The sequence below is a fragment of the Mus musculus genome, chromosome 12 (genome assembly GCF_000001635.26).
Source record: "Mus musculus strain C57BL/6J chromosome 12, GRCm38.p6 C57BL/6J".
NCBI lineage: Eukaryota > Metazoa > Chordata > Mammalia > Rodentia > Muridae > Mus > Mus musculus.
The window spans coordinates 98967169-98983758 of NC_000078.6; the positions used below are offsets into that span (position 1 = coordinate 98967169).

Genomic DNA, 16590 nt, shown 5'->3' on the forward strand with positions numbered 1-16590 from the left:
TTTTTGAAACATCACTTTAATACATACATAAAAGGAGACATTGATCCATCTAAACAAACACTGCCAATATTTTTTTATCTTTACTTGTTGTGACCTTAAAGAAATGGAATATGAACAGACCTTTGACCAAGATGCTTGGAAAGAAAGTAAAATAGAGTCACCTTCGGAAGCCAGGGGAATTCTTGTTGCTGCCAATGGAGGTGGCCTTTGGCTGGTGATTAGACTGTTGGACCTGCGCTTTGCATCCCTCAGACCCTTCATCCTTCTCCTTTTGACAGAAGGTGTGGGCAGAAAGAGCTGGGAAACTGCTAACGTCTTTAATGCATGATGGCTTCTCAGGAGAATTCCACCTATGCCTGTCTGTTACAGACACTGTTGCTAAGGCTGGGATGGGCCAAGGCTCGGGAACGGATTGGGGTTTTTTTCCCTTTGTGTCAGGCTCCCTGACTGGCCTTCACTTCTCCATCCACCTACCTCCCTCTCTCGAGTGCTGGGAGTGCCGTAGTGTTCCACCACACCCAGTGGCCCTACAGATTATAGAGTCCTTCAGCAGCTGCATTCTGCCCTTCGTTCCTCAGAGTAGAGTCTGCAGCACTGGGAGAGAAATGGAGATGAATGCCAGCCCAACGGCGGCAACAGCGTAGAAATGGTTACGCGTGATCTCTCCCCCTTGATGTTACAGTTAATTTCCTTTCTGCCAAAGCTTACCACGCCAAAGCCAGATTTCTAGAGGATTCCTTTTCTCTGCTAACAGTGGTTTGAGAGATAATTTGCCAAGTCCTTAGTTTGCAGCTGCACTGTGTTTGCCTCTGAGGACTTCGCTTTTCTCTGGGAGTCTCTTCCGCTCCTCATGTTCATTTCCTGTTGCTGCGTTCATTCTGCCATGGGCCTAGCCTCTGTTTTACATTGAGCATGTCGAACTGCCTCAACTTTCTTGTGTTTCTTACAGACACTTGCTTAGATCATGTATTTTTGTTGAGCTTTTTGATGCTTTTGTTTTTTTTTTTTTTTTTTTGAGGCATTTTAATAGAAAGGCCCTCATTTCAACTGTTCTTTGCTGGAAATGTTATTCTTGTGCCCTTCCAACTTTATTGTGTGTGAAAATTGCCTCAGGCATATATGTAAGAGGAGTAGGACAGCCTTTTCTCTGCTATCATTTAAGTCCTGGAAAGCAAGACATAGGCTTTTCTATTTGAACACACACGTGCTGTTTGGGGCAGAACCACTCCAGTGTTCATGTTCTCAAGCAATTTGCAATTTGACTTCAAGTAATTCAACTGTAAGTGTAGTTCATGCTTCATGAATTGGCTCAGAAATGACCACTTTAAAAGCCACTAATATTGTTTATCACGTAATACTAAACTCTTGAGGTGATGTGTATATACATGGAAGTGTTATTTTAAGTATATGCTATTAAAATCTGTTCTAGAACTGTTATGATTTAACCAATTCTGATACAGGAAAAAATTTAAGGACCAAAAGAGAGTCCATATGAAGATTCAGGATGTGACAAAGACTGGCTGTTAAGTCCATTGAGTTGTTAGATTATTGATTAAATAGTTAAAAAAAATAGAGTGAATGAGCTAATATTTCTTGCAGTGAAAAAATTATTTCAGCCAGATTTAAATTGTGTGTCTATTTGTATACATGTATGTACACATCTGTGTGAAGCCAGTGGTCAACCTTACTGTCGATCCTTAGGAGCCATCAACTTGCTTTTGAGACTCGGGCTCTTTAATTAGCCTAGCCTGGCTAATTGCCAGCCTGACTGGCTAACAAGCCCCAGGAATCCACCTCCCCAGTGCTTGGATTACACACATTTGCCACCATGTCTGGTTTTTCTGTGTGGTTTCTGGGGACTGAACTTGGGACCTCAGTGGTCTGCAACAAGAATTTGACTGAGCGAGCCATCTCCCCAGTCTCAGATTTAAATCTTTTAAAAGGAGTTAAAACCTCAAAACATTAAACTATTCTAGTTTTATTTTTGTTGCTTTGATGAAATATCCTGAGAAAAACAACTTAGAGAAGAAGTTGTTTATTTGGTTTACAGTCCCAGGTTCAAACTCATCACCGAGGGGAAATCAAGGCAGGAAGTCAAGCCTATAGGCAAAAGCTAAGAGAATAAACACATCTTTGCTTGCTCTCATGTAGCTTTCTCCTTTTGTACTGTTTAGGACCTCATGCGTAGGGAATGGTGCTTCCCACGACGGACTGGATTATCCCTTTAGCAATAGTCAACACAGTTCCCCCACAGACATCCCATAAGACAACCTGAGCTAGATAATTCCTTATTAAGAATTATCTTCCCGCCGGGCAATGGTGGCGCAGGGTCGCCTTTGATCCCAGCACTTGGGAGGCAGAGGCAGGTGGATTTCCGAGTTCGAGGCCAGCCTGGTCTACAGAGTGAGTTCCAGGACAGCCAGGGCTACACAGAGAAACCCTGTCTCAACAAAACAAAACAAAACAAAAACAAAAAACAAAACAAAACAAAAAAAACCCAAAAAAACCAAAAAACCAAAAACAAAAAACAACAACAAAAAAAAGAATTATCTTCCCAGGTGATTTCCCTTGTTCTGTCAAGTTGATAGTTAAAACCATCCAGCAAAGAAACTGGCAAAATTTCAGAGAAAAACAAAAAACACATAGGTACGTTGTTTGTATAAATTAGAATGACGAAAATATTTTTTAAATTTACTTAGTTATTTTTATGTGTATGGATATTTTTACCTGCATATAAGTCTGTGCAACCACAGTTCATGATGGCTAGAAAAGGGTTTCAGATCCTCTTGTGAGCCATCATCTGGGTCCTGGAGGTGGAGCTCATATCCTCTGGAAAAGCACCCAGTGCTCTTCATTACATGAGGAGAATCTTTTTCAAATAATACCAACTCATAAAGCCACAACAGCAAAGACTGATATCTGAAAACGTTTATTTCCTATATAGATTTCCTATATATCAAATCCAAGCATAGTGGTGCATGCCTTTAATCCCAGCACTGGGAAGCCAGAGGCAGGCGGAACTCTGTGATTCTGCCCCCCACAAAATCCTATATAACAAAAATTAAAATTTAAATTAAATCAAACTAAAAGGTTAAAATATCAACCAGTAAAATGCCTGTCACACCTGGGACAGGTGACCGGTGACATGTGACTGTCAGGTAGGTATGGTGGACCTCACAAGATATCACCTCTTGAGCTCCGCAGCCTCCCAAACAGAGCCAAATACTTTTCTGTTCATTATAAGCTACCCTGCATGGGTTGTTCTATTATAGCAGCACAGAATGCCAATAACAAAAGGGCAAAAGGCAGGCTAGCTCAGAAAGTAGACAAAGGTCACAGGTTGGCAGCTCCCAGAGAAGCACGTATGATGTCTCATACATTAAATGCCTGGTCTCTGTCACAGTTAAACGCCAAGCCAGCCACATGCCACCTTCCACTTGACTGGATTGGCAGAGGTGAAGAAGTTCCACAGAGCCTCGGCTGTCAAAGGTGTGAGGAAGCAGACTCGATGTGTGCACATTGTTGGTGGGAGTGTGCACAGTGTTGGTGGGAGTGTGCACACTGTTGGTGGGAGTGTGCACAGTGTTGGTGGGAGTGTGCACACTGTTGGTGGGAGTGTGCACACTGTTGGTGGGAGGTATGCACACTGTTGGTGGGAGTGTGCACACTGTTGGTGGGAGTGTGCACAGTGTTGGTGGGAGTGTGCACACTGTTGGTGGGAGTGTGCACACTGTTGGTGGGAGGTATGCACACTGTTGGTGGGAGTGTGCACACTGTTGGTGGGAGTGTGCACACTGTTGGTGGGAGGTATGCACACTGTTGGTGGGAGTGTGCACACTGTTGGTAGGAGGTATGCACACTGTTGGTGGGAGTGTGCACAGTGTTGGTGGGAGTGTGCACACTGTTGGTGGGAGTGTGCACAGTGTTGGTGGGAGTGTGCACAGTGTTGGTGGGAGGTATGCACACTGTTGGTGGGAGTGTGCACACTGTTGGTGGGAGTGTGTGTTGCTGCTGCCCACCTGGAAGCTGTTTACAGTTACCAAGGAGACTGCACACCTGGTTGCAAACCTGGTTCTTCATTTGGCAGTTTTACCTCTGGGAATATCCCACCATGGTGTGCAGATTTTATGCCTTGTTCTTTCGGTTAAAAAGGTAAAGAAACCAAGGTTCACCAAAAGGGCCTGGGTAATTTGTGATCCATGTGACACTGAAACACAACTGTGTAGAAATGAAAACAATGATGCAAATATCTGTTTTGGTCAGAAGGTATGGAAACCTGATGTGCACACACAATTCCAGTACCAGGGGGGTCGTGACGGGAAAATTTCTGGAACTTGATAGCCAACCCATGGAGCTAAACCAGTGAGCTCTCGCTTCCAAGAGCCCTTTTCTTAGAATAAAAACAAGGAGAAGAGCAATAGAGGAAGTCAGCCAGCACTGGCATCCCTGACTCCTCATGTGCACACATGTGCAGACAAATATGTACACAAATACACCACATACATGAAAGAAAATGTGCTCCGGTTGGCAGCTGACCACTTGACTGAGAAAGAACAGTGCGTCAGTGGGCTTGGTTTGTAAGTACCTGTAGGATAGCTTAACTGGAACTCCCAGGCCATTGAGCTGCCCTGTCTCAAAAACCAAAGCGGCTGGTGCTTGAAGAATGACAGCTAATGTTGACTTGCGGCCTCCATGTGCATGCCCACACATGTGCACATAAAACACACACAATAATGCACATGCACACACATACGCATAGAGACACAGAAAAGCCATGTTCACATTTGAACATCTCTGACATTGGAGTGCGCCCTCCATTGCCAAGCATGTTTCCTTTCATTACTGTGTGATCACTCTACAGAGTAATAGATTTCATCATGACATGCTCATGCATAGATATCACGAGCTTCTCTTATGTCTTCCCTCCCCTTCCTGCTAATCGTCTCTCTACTCTCCTGTTTCAAGTCTTTTCTTTTTAAGTATAGATTCCACATATGAGAGAAAACATGCCTGTCTTTCCGGGCCTGGCTTCTTTTCCTTGACATGATGGTCTCCACTTCTACCTATTTTCCTGCAAAAGGCATAATTTTGTCTTCTTAATGGCTGAATAATACTCCATTGCATGCATGCATATATGTGTGTGTGTGTGTGTGTGTGTGTGTGTGTGTGTGTATCACAGTTTCTTTTGATTCCTGTAGCTAAATAGCAGCTGTTGTGTAGTTCTCAACTGCAGCTCTTGTGAGAACCTGGCAACTATTCCAGTTGGCCAACATGGTGACCATGGCCATTACCTCTGATTGTTGCCTGAAAGCTGTTGTTGACACCTGCTGGTTAGAGCCAGAAAGCACAGGCTTCAGCACTGCAAAACTTGTCAGGAGCTTGGAAGCAAGTGGTGGGGAGCACTTCCAAGGAGCACGGCAGAAGGTCTTAGCTGTCTTCATCACAAAGAGATGAGACGCAGGTAAGGCCGAAGATGTGTGCATTGGCCTGAGATGCTCATTCTACACTCTGTGCCTGTCAAGGCCGCACATCGTGTCCTGCAAACATAGAGAATCATTAATAAAATTTGAAAAGCAAAGCACCAAGCGCACAGACAGTACTGTTCTGAAAAACCTGGACAGGGATGACCAAGGGAAAAGAGGACTTGGAAGAATTTGACTCCACACGTGAAAGAACTTACTTTACATATTATTTCATATGTATAAAGTATGCAAGTGTGGTCTAGGGGTACCATCCTGGTCTATGTGAGTCTTGCATCTAAAGCAAGCCCTGTGTTTAAAGAAGCACTGTGTGGTGGTTCAAACCTATCATAAATTAGAGTCCTCCCGAGGAAGGAACAAGTGTGCGGGTGACAGTGAGTGTCATGTGACTTGAGAGGCAGAAGAGACCTGTGTGAAGTTAGACATAAGCAAAGTTTCATGGAGAATGGATGGGTGGACCATGAGAGGATTTAAGCAGCGGTATCATTTATTAATAATATCTGTTGAGGCAGATGTGATTTGCCTGCAGTCCAGCTACTTAGGAAGCTGAGGGAGGGGGGTTAGCTCAAGCCCTGGGTCAAGCCCAGATTGGACAACACGGTGAGATTATACCTCAGATTTTAATAAAATTAGTGTTAGATCACAGGCTCACTAGCTGTCCCGCCCTGGAACTCAGGCCACACCCTTCTCAGCTCTCGGGCAGAGCTGACAAAGTGACCTGTACTGCACTGACAGAGAATTCAGTCCCCTTCCTTCCACTCGCTGCTATTGAGCAAGCCCGGTCCTCCCCCCTGCTCCCCACCCCCAGTTCCTAGACTCAGGACAGCCACAAATCATACACTTTTATCTAGTGCCTTCCCTTTTGTCACCTGGAGTGCAGGCCAGGCCAGCTTAGGTCTCAAGCAATGGAGTTCGCCCACCACATCCTGCTCCAAGAACCTGCAGGAGTCAGGAACCACGTTAGTCCTTGGAAACTGGAGCTGCTTCTCCTCCAGGCCCCTCGGTGGCGCTGTGCGTGTTGGGCATTTCTCCTGATGGAGCTCCCTGCGGGAATCTGAAGGCTTCCCTTTAGTACCGCATGACATTGCCTCTGGATGATGCAGTCTCTCCCGATGCTCGCCCAGTAGTGGCTTTCCCTCAACTGTCCCTCGTCACCATGACTTCTCCCCTAATAAAGGTCATCTAAAGAGTCATTTGCATTGGCTCCTTTCTGCAAACCTAATTATGGTAAGTCAGAGCTATTAGGGACCTTTATCTATGATCACCACCATTTTTACAGATGTATACAGTAACTACGGAGGCTGCTGTGGTTTTTACCTATTATGTATTTCTAAACTTGGTCTGGGTTGCTTTCATTTCTTCTCTAGACCTGGCTCTTCTTACGTCTTGTCTTCCATATCTGGAATGCCCTTCAGTCAGCCACCAGGTGATTTCTCAAACACGATGTAGTATGATTGCGCTGTGCCTCTGGGCACTGTCCCTTTTCCCAGGTGAAAGGGTCCTGGCTGCCTCTGCATTCCCGGGCACTGCCTCCTTCCCAGGCTCACTTGGGAATGTTTCTTGTAAGTGTTTTCATTTAGGCTCATGTGGTTTGGTCTCTCTGCCAAGTGCGACTGTCCCCGCAGATGCAGGCTCCGACACCCCATTTCATTTGCATCTCTGTCAGACAGGGCCTCTCCCAAGGTGACCACTAACAAGCAGCCCTGCCTGTCTTGCTCTCCGCTCTTTACATTGCTTGTGCATCCTTCCCTGACCTTATGTCCCTCACTGAGTCATTTGTTAGCTTCTCCACCAGCTGTCACCTCCTTGAGGACGATGACCTCATGCTTTCGTTTGTATTCTGTCCCTTACCGTCTAGAACAGAGTCTGACATATGGCAGGCTGGGAGTAAATATTTGTTGAATGAATGAACTTAAATGGGTCAAAAAAAAAAGCAAGCAGGTCCTTGTCCAGTGTGACTAAAGTGTCGCTCTTCTCTCTGGATGTGGAACAGGAAATGAATAACAGTTCATCTGCAGCAGAGTACTACAAAGAAGTTCTAAAACAAGACAATACTCACGTGGAAGCCATCGCCTGCATTGGAAGCAACCACTTTTATTCTGACCAGCCAGAGGTTGCCCTTCGGTTTTACAGGTGGGTCTTACATTGCATGCACAGGAAACGTTGGGGGTGAAACAAGAGGTGCGCGCGGAGGGGTGGGGGTGGTGGAAGGAAAATGCAGACAAATTATGCATTCTCCATAGGCCACAGGTGTATAAATCTAGGAATGCATCTTTCAGCTACTTTCTAAGGATTCAAGTGGTATTCGGTACTCTAGGGGAATGTGGGCTGGCGCCCTGGAGAAACATACCTGCATGGTCAAGCTCACATTTTAGTTCAGGGTGGGTGCCTACTAGTCGTCAAGAAACAACTGACGCTAAATAGCTACTGAAACTCTTTCTCCATCACTGACTCTTAATACCACAAAACCTAAAGACAGTGAGGCTGAGGCAGGGAGGGATTTGCAGTTACTCTGAGTTCAGAGCTTTGAGGAGGACTTAGAGCAGGGTCACCTGCCTTGTGAGGTATTTGAGCTTTTTTTCAAGTCTAAGAAAGGTGTGGTTGTTGGCTCTGTTTAAGCACATGCTTATTTTATCCTGCATGTGGCTTCTAAAATGCATTTTGAAACATCTACTATTTATTTGTGTGAATGCCCGGATGAGGGGTATGCACCATGCCATACCTGGGAAGGTTGAAAGGTGTGAGTCCCAGAGATCCAACGCGGGTCATCAGGCTTGGGGACAGACAGCTTCACCTACTAAGCCATCCCTCTGGCCCGTGACGCTCACTTTTTACCCAGTGCTTTCAGCCCTCGTCATACAAAGGAGTAGACCGACAGCTGACAAGTCCTTCCCAAACACGTGCGGGGTGGGAAAGCTAGTGGAGAACAGAGAACTCTGCAGAGACCAGAGGTGATCAGCCTATCTCTGCCATGCAGCACAGACAGCCTAGTGCAACTGCAGGCCTAGTGGTAAACAGAGCCCAGCCCTCAGGCTGGGTCAGACCTCAGGGAATTCCCCGCGGGCACTGAGGCCTCTGGAGTAACACGCGTGAACTGTCTTTCTAGTAAAGCTTTTGGAATACAATTGAACAAATACTTTTCCGATCTTGTCCCTGGACACATACCCTGTGACAGGTCGTGAGCTGCTTTAAACATGTCTTGATATGCTTGTGTTAATGTCCTGTAGGGGTCCTAAAGTTCTTAAACGAATCCACTTCTAACTTTGAAAAGAATGTTTCCACTTATAAAGTTAGTCTGAGAGCGAGTTTTGTGTTCCTCCTTGAAAAGGCGCCTCTTGCAGATGGGAGTTTATAACTGCCAGCTTTTCAACAACCTGGGCCTGTGCTGCTTCTATGCCCAGCAGTACGATATGACCCTGACCTCGTTTGAACGTGCCCTTTCCCTGGCTGAAAATGAAGAAGAGGCAGCTGATGTCTGGTACAACCTGGGGCACATAGCTGTGGTATGTTGTTTGCATGTTTCCTTGTTACGGATAAAGTTACCATACGCTCCTGTGAAGAAATTCTCAGATGTCATAAATCCAACCAACAATTTAGAGATTTGCGGGAGTCATTTTATATCCTCAAGTCAAATCCATGCCCGGACCCCACACCTCGCTGCTGTGGCTGGTGCTTGTTCTTGCCATGTAGCTAGGAAGTGTTAGATGCAAAATGAGGGAGGCTGTGGCAGAGGGAAGGATGCAGCTTCGCGGGTATAAACGTGTGCGTCTCATTGCAGGGAATCGGAGATACAAACTTGGCCCACCAATGCTTCAGGCTGGCCCTGGTCCACAACAACCACCATGCTGAAGCCTACAACAACCTGGCAGTGCTGGAGATGCGGAAGGGTCACGTTGAACAGGTCAGAGAACCTCCACTGCTCAGTGGCTTAGCTGTCATTGTGTGTTACGCTTTTTAGTAGCTCTAGAGTCTTACAGGCCTGGGCCTGAATCCCAGCTCTATCAAGTACTAGCTGTGTGGCCTTGGCCAAGTCACTTCACCTTTCTGAGGCCAGAATTGGACATTGGACTTGATGGGAATAATGTACAGCCCACGGTCTCCCTGCCTGCAGCACACCGACCGTCTCCCAGCTACAAGTTAGCTGTCCCTGTCGGGGACCCTAGAGGCTGCCTTTCCAACCCCTCTTTTCTTTTTTCCTCTCTCTGCCACTCCTGTCAGCCCTAACTCACCCTGGTCCCTCTTCTCTAACCCAGGCTCATCTCTTTCCTGCATTATCCCAGGTGCCTCTGAGCTGCTCTTCCTTCTACACACACACCCCTGTGGGGAGCATTTTACCAACTGAGCTATAGCCCCTGCTCCCCACTCCCAGGGAGATACTGAATGACTTAACGATGAGTGAATGAGTGAGTGAATGAACGAATGAATGAATGAAGCAGAGCATGTAGAGGGATTGTAATCCAGCAACACGGATGCACTGATCACATCCAAAGACCTTCTAGGTCGGTGTGACTTGTCTAGAATGCAGACACACTAGTACACGCCTTCAATCTCTCTGGCTGGAATCCTTTAGTCCAACCCTATCAGAGAAAGATGTGACAGGATGAGTCAGAGATAGGATGTGCCCAACTCTCAGGGGAAAAGCCATTTAAGTAGCCAAGGGAGGGAGTTCAGTCAGTTAGGCCAGTCAGTGGGGGGGGCGGGGGGTCAGTGCAGTGACTGCCCTGAGCAGAGGTGAGCTTGTTCCTGAGTCCGTGCAGTTCAGGGTAGGTCAGCAGAGGCAGCTGGAGCCAGAGAATAAGAGGGAGCCAGAAGATTAGAACAAATTGCCAGAGTTCGGCTGAAGCCACTTGGCTTCAGAGCAATTCAGTGAACAGCCGAGAGAAGCCAGATTGAATCAGCCAGCTTAGAGAGGAGTTTGAGGACAGCTGAGTTGAACCGGCCAGCCAGAGTTCAGAAAGACCTGGGAAAGGGTGAGCTTATTCAGCAGGAAGCCTCTGAGATGACAATTACACCTGGCAAATAAAAGTTACTTTTACAGTAGTGCATCCTCCTCTGAACAGCCTAATAGATTTTGTTATAAAACAATATTATTTTATTACTGCTTGGCTAAAATCCTCCAGTTCTGTCTGTTTGCACTCCCGCTGTGACCGGCGTGGCCTGTGGATTCAGGTCCCTATCTTTGAGACCACACCCCGGGTCCCTTTCCTCACCGACTTCAGGTGCATGAGCTGTCCTGTGCCCGCCAGACACACAGTGGTCTGCCTTCCTGCAGGCCTGTGCAGTGTCCCTTGGGTCTTCCAGTGACAAGTTTCTTTTCATCACCTGGGTCTTACGTGCCATCTCCTTAGACAAACCACCCAAACATCAGTCTAAACAAAAGCCCTGGAGGCACAAAGAGCTCTCACAGTCCAGTACACTGCTTGCTGGGTTCTTCTATATTTTACCAGGTTTTGGTGTGTGGAGAAAGCAGACGGTCGGGCGCTTGAAAGCAGAGACCTCGTGTGTTATGTAACTTCTGCCTTCTCGGCACCAGAAACAGCACTGATGTGTGAGAAGTCTACGTCAGTGTCCTGGAGGGGCCGGGGAGATGGCTCAGTCAGTAAAGTGCTTGCTTGCAAGCGTGAGAAGCCAGGTTCAGGTCCCTAGCACACCACTGCAGCATGCATCTGTAATCTCAATACAGTGAGGCAGTGTGTGTGTGTGTGTGTGTGTGTGTGTGTGTGTGTGCGTGCGCGCGCGATATGCTCAAGAATGTACGCATTCAGGGCACACAGGTAGAGGGCAGAGGACATGTAGGAGCTAGTTCTCCCCTTCCTCCTCTCTTACTCTCTGGGTTCTGGGGATCAAGCTCAGGTCACCAGGTAGCACGTGTCCTTCCCTGTTGAGCTGTCTCACCAGTTCACTGATTTCAAGAGTGTTTAAAAGTTTAATATTCACCTTGCAAAATCTGTTTCTACTGTATTATATGAATCGGTGTCCTCTTTTTTTTTTTTTTCCATTTCAAAAAAAAAAAAAAAAAAAAAAAAGAATGTGTCCTGAAGGTCATGGATACAAGTTTTACAGCATGGGGAGGGTTGTCCAGTGACTTCATATGAATTGTGGTGCACACGTGAGCATCTCCTCTTACTCCACAGTCTCTGCAAACCATGATCCTGTGAAATAAAATCTTAATTTTTACGCTTTCAGTACTTCAGCTGGCTAGTTTTATGTCTGCTTGACACAAGCTGGAGTCATATGAAAGGAGGGAACATCAATTAAGAAAATGCCTCCATAGGATCAACTGTGGGTCATCTTCTTGACCAATGATTGATGAGGGGCCGGGAGGAGGCCCAGTCCACTGTGGGTGGTGTCATCCCTGGGCTGGTGGTCCTGGGTTCTATAAGAAAGTAGGCTGAGAAAGCCATGGGGAGCAAGCTAGTACACAGAATCCCTCCATGGCCTCTGCATCAGCTCCTGCCTCCAGGTTTCTGTCCTGCTTGAGTTCCTGCCCTGGCTTCCTTCAGTAATGGACTAGCATGTGGAAGTGTGAGCCAAATGAACCCTTTCCTAGCCCCAGTTTGCCTTTGGTCATGCATTTTATCCCAGCAATATCAACCCTACCTAGGACAGCACTTTAAACAAAGCTTGTCACATTCTGTTGCTATCTTGTTTAGCAAACTGATCAGCAGTATAATGAGTGCTTTCTTGCTCTCACCCTCTACAGAACTTTGCACTTGGACATGAATTGGTTTTAAGTCGTTATTAGGGAATAGATAATCATAGCCTCCGGACTTGATCACCACCAACAAAGCTTAAGTTCGGAAGACTTGTTTTAAGCATTGAAAAGATTGTATTTCAAATTGTGTATCATGCTAAAGTGCAAACTTTATGAGGCACTGGTTCTCAAATAGCTTAACATCTACTCTAAAATTTCACTCCTTATTCTCTCTTGTGTGCATTGCTCCTATAATTTTGCTGCTGTGTCTGTAGTAAGCTGTGTTCATTACATCATTATATTTCTAGAATGTCATTCATATTTCTTGGGAATGTCATCCATATTTCCACGGGATTATTTTGAGGTCCCATGCCAGGTTTTTTGTTTTAACTTAAAGAAATCACAGATATAGTGCTGATAGACACTTCTACATCCGCCTTTTCTTCTTTCTTCCCACAGGCACGCGCGCTCTTACAAACCGCATCGTCTTTGGCACCCCACATGTATGAGCCACACTTTAATTTCGCAACAGTCTCTGATAAGGTATTTTCTTCCTTTATTAATTTGTCATCTGACACATTCTTGATCTTTCTTGGTTTAAAAAAATACAGATTGAATACAACATTTCAAACCTTATCTTTCAGAACAGAAAGTCGATTTTTTTTTTAATCTGAAGGAAATGGCTTTTTAAAAAAATTTATCATAAATATCTTCACTTCAGGAGATTATGTAATAAACTTTATCACTGGGTATTGACTAAAACACCAGCATAAATTGCAGAAGAAATCTCTATGTTTTAAAATACCACATTTAATCACTAAAGAAACACTTGTTAGATAATTCTTGGTTCAGGAAGGATTTATAATTGACTTTTACATCAAGGGAATCCTGTATGTTAGCTGCAGATCACATTTCCACCACACCTTTCTCAAGATTGCCATGAATGCTGCTTAGTTATGAACAGTGTGGGGGATGGTGACTGTTAACATTCTGTTGCCAATCACTGAATGTCCAGGAGCCAACGGGAAGAACTGAGCTGATTCTGGTTTTGGTCTTCTCAAGACTAGCCCGGCTCTTCTAGAACTCACTCTGTAGACCAGGCTGGTGGTCTCACACTCTCAGAGCCCCTCCTGCCTCTGCCTCCTGAGTGCTGGGATTAAAGGCGTGCACCACCACGTTTGGTGAGTGAGCTCTTTTTAATCAGACATGAACAAAGGAGCCAGGGCATGTCTCCACTCTACCATGAAAAGCAAGTCTGTCTGGAGGATTAATAAACAGTTCAGGGCTGGAGAGATGGCTCAGTGGTTAAGAGCACTGACTGCTCTTCTGAAGGTCCTGAGTTCAATTCCCAGCAACCACATGGTGGCTCACAAACATCTGTAATGGAATCCAATGCCCTCTTCTGGTGTGTCTGAAGACAGCTACAGTGTACTCATATAAATAAAATAAATAAATGTTATAAAATAAAATAAACAGTTCAAATGTTTGTGATGTAAATAAAGGGTCTTATTGACTAAAGACACAAACACAGTATTTTTATAGCATGAATACAAAACTATTCACACATGTCTGTTTTGAAATAGAAGAAGCTCTCACTTGTCTTACAGTTTTAGGAAAAGTTGCTAAGGACCAGCTCCTATTGGAGGTGCTACACCTGTCTTCTGGAATTCTCTCCAAAACCCCAGTGATGTTTTTCACTTGAGCCTCTCTGAACTAGGCCCTGTGGCCCGCATAGAAGATTTAGCAATGAATGAAATAGACAAAAACTTGTACCTCGTGATGCTTGCATTCGTATGGAACCTGAGACTCACTGAGGTTACAAGGCATCTGTAGAAGCTGAGAATGGAGATACAATCTATAAAACCGTAGACACTAGAGACTAAAGCAGAGACACTAGTTCAAAGCTAGACCAGTAAGAACCAGTCTCAACCAAACCCAAACAGCAGGGGTCTTTAGGTGATGGCTCAGTGGCTAAGAGCACATGCAGCTCTTCCAAAGATCCAGGAATTTGGTTCCCAGCATCCACTTCAGGCAGCTCCCAGCTGCCTGGAACTCCAGCTCCAGGAAATTCTGTATCTCTGACTCTGACAGCACCTGTATTCACATACACATATCCACACTCACTCACACCTACACATAATGAAAAATAATAAAAAGAAAACCAGTCTGAAAGAACAAAACAAAGACACACGCTAGAGCCACACTGCACTCTGAGCTCCCACACTGCTCTCCGGCTCCCAGGGCACCTTCCATCTCCCACTGCTGGCACGCTTCAAATCACAAGGAAAGTCAGTGTGCTTTAATGACTTCAGCTCAAAGGATTCTTATAAGGTAGGTCAACAAACTACTGTAAAATAATAAAGTTGAAACGTTAGGATTTTAAAAGGAAACCATTTCAATCTAAAATACATAAATGCTAATGAAAAATCCATCAGAGTTGAATGAATCACATAGTTTTTTTTTTTGCACACACACTAATAATTTTCTGTCCTTTCAGAAGTATATACATGAATTTTTCTTTGGGACTGGACTTCAATTACAGAGTTTATTAAACATTAGAGGTATTTTTTTTTTTTTTTTGGTTTTTCAAGACAGGGTTTCTCTGTGTAGTCCTGGCTGTCTTGGAACTTGCTTTGTAGACCAGGCTGACCTCCAACTCAGAAATCTGCCTGCCTCTGCCTCCCAAGTGCTGGGATTAAAGTCATGTGCCACCACGCCAGGCTTTTTTTTTTTTTTTTTTTAAATAAACTTCAAAAACAACTATCTTCCCAGCATTATTGTGTTTAGTATCATTTGGAACCTCTCAGAGCATATCTTATATCTTAATTTAATATATTTGTTGAATGTTGTGTTTATTCTAGTTACATCAAGCAGGGTCTTTAGGCATGCAAATTCTCTTTTATAACTTACAGTACTATCAGGGACAGGGTTTGTGATTCATAACTAAACAACGATAACAGAGCATACATTATATAATTTTATTTTCCTCATTTTTTTCATGATGGATTTCTAATTTAGATGAGGTGATTCTAAATGGCAATTTATTTTTAAGAACCCTTCACAGTTTTCCAACACAGCAATCTTATTCTGGTTTGTGATCTGGCGTTTCTTCCAGATTGGAGATCTTCAGAGAAGCTACGTTGCTGCTCAGAAGTCTGAAGTGGCGTTTCCTGAACACGTGGACACACAGCACTTAATTAAGCAGCTGAAGCAGCACTTTGCTATGCTCTGATCAGTGCTTGGGCCACATAAGCCTTCACGGAGGGCCAGCGCACAGGGAAGAAAACGCACTGAGTGCATTTGTACCAATACTGTGATGCAGACCTCATAAGGCATCCTACAAGACTGCAAACCCGAACCTGTTGTCTGAACTTTGTTGTTTTATAAGGTAACACTAGAAAAACAGGACTTAAGCATTTCCTAGTTTTATCAATTAAAAAATTTATTGTTAGATACAGACATTTTCAAAGACATATGTCATATATGTTGGGTGCACTTCTGCCATGCTCTCCTCTCCCATTAGTCCCCTTTGTCCCCTAGACACTTTCATGTCACCTGTATGGGCATGAGTTTAGGTATCTGACTAAGATCTAGAAGCCGCAGATTAGAGAAGAAACACAATGTATATAGTTGTTAAACATTTTCATGAACCTCAATTTTTTTATAAATGTGTATTTTAAAACTTGTTAAGCAAAAAAAAAACTCTTTAATCATTAGCTGTCATTATAAACTTAGGAGGTCAGAAATCTGCTTTAAAATTTTTATTTTTATGGCTAATAATGTGTGCTTTTATCACAAATGCTTTAATTAGAACATGAAAATTTGTATTTTAAACTATTTTTATCATAAAGTTTGTATTATATATTACACTTTAAAATAAATCAGTATGTAAAACACTTTTCACTTTTCACAAGTTTTTATTCCCTTTATCTGTGATGATATAAGTTGGTTTTAAAAGCCCATTGATCTTATAACTTAAACCATTTATTTTAAGTTTCCTTGAAATTATGTACTACTAGGTTTTAGCTGCCGCATACCCCAAATGCCAACTGGTTCATATCCTGACAAAAATTAACTCAAAACGAGTGATGGACAAACTTACAACACACACACACACACACACACACACACACACACACAGACAGAGACAGAAAGACAGACACAGGGAGGCGGGGAAAGACAAACAGAACCTAAAATAGTTAAAACAATGAAACCAAGTGGAAGAATTCAAAGTTGGATATAAATTTTAAATCGAGTTTTCTAAGAAGAGTGGGAAAACGAATCTATATGTCAGATAATAAAATAAAAATTTAACCACATAGCATATGTTATTGATCAGATAATTCACACCACATTTCTGCGTTGTTACACCATTTTCTCTCTCCCATCTGGCTAAAAAGCGTAAGAACTTTGGAT

The 16590-nt window shown here is 44.1% G+C and overlaps 1 protein-coding gene across 4 annotated transcripts in view; it reads left to right on the forward strand.

The window, feature by feature from the left end:
* Ttc8 (tetratricopeptide repeat domain 8) overlaps window positions 1-16082 on the forward strand; it is a 62714-nt gene extending 46632 nt beyond the window's left edge. For 3 of the 4 annotated variants that reach the window (NM_198311.2, NM_029553.4, NM_001364378.1), the window contains 5 exons: window positions 7474-7613; window positions 8809-8983; window positions 9259-9381; window positions 12634-12717; window positions 15290-16070. In NM_198311.2, coding sequence (NP_938053.1) covers window positions 7474-7613; window positions 8809-8983; window positions 9259-9381; window positions 12634-12717; window positions 15290-15406 — 639 coding nt within the window. In that variant the 3' untranslated portion in view covers window positions 15407-16070. Of the gene's footprint in view, window positions 1-7473; window positions 7614-8808; window positions 8984-9258; window positions 9382-12633; window positions 12718-15289 lie in introns of all 4 variants that reach the window. The other variant, XM_030246975.1, reaches the window with a different exon arrangement.
* The last annotated feature ends 508 nt before the right edge of the window (window positions 16083-16590 follow it).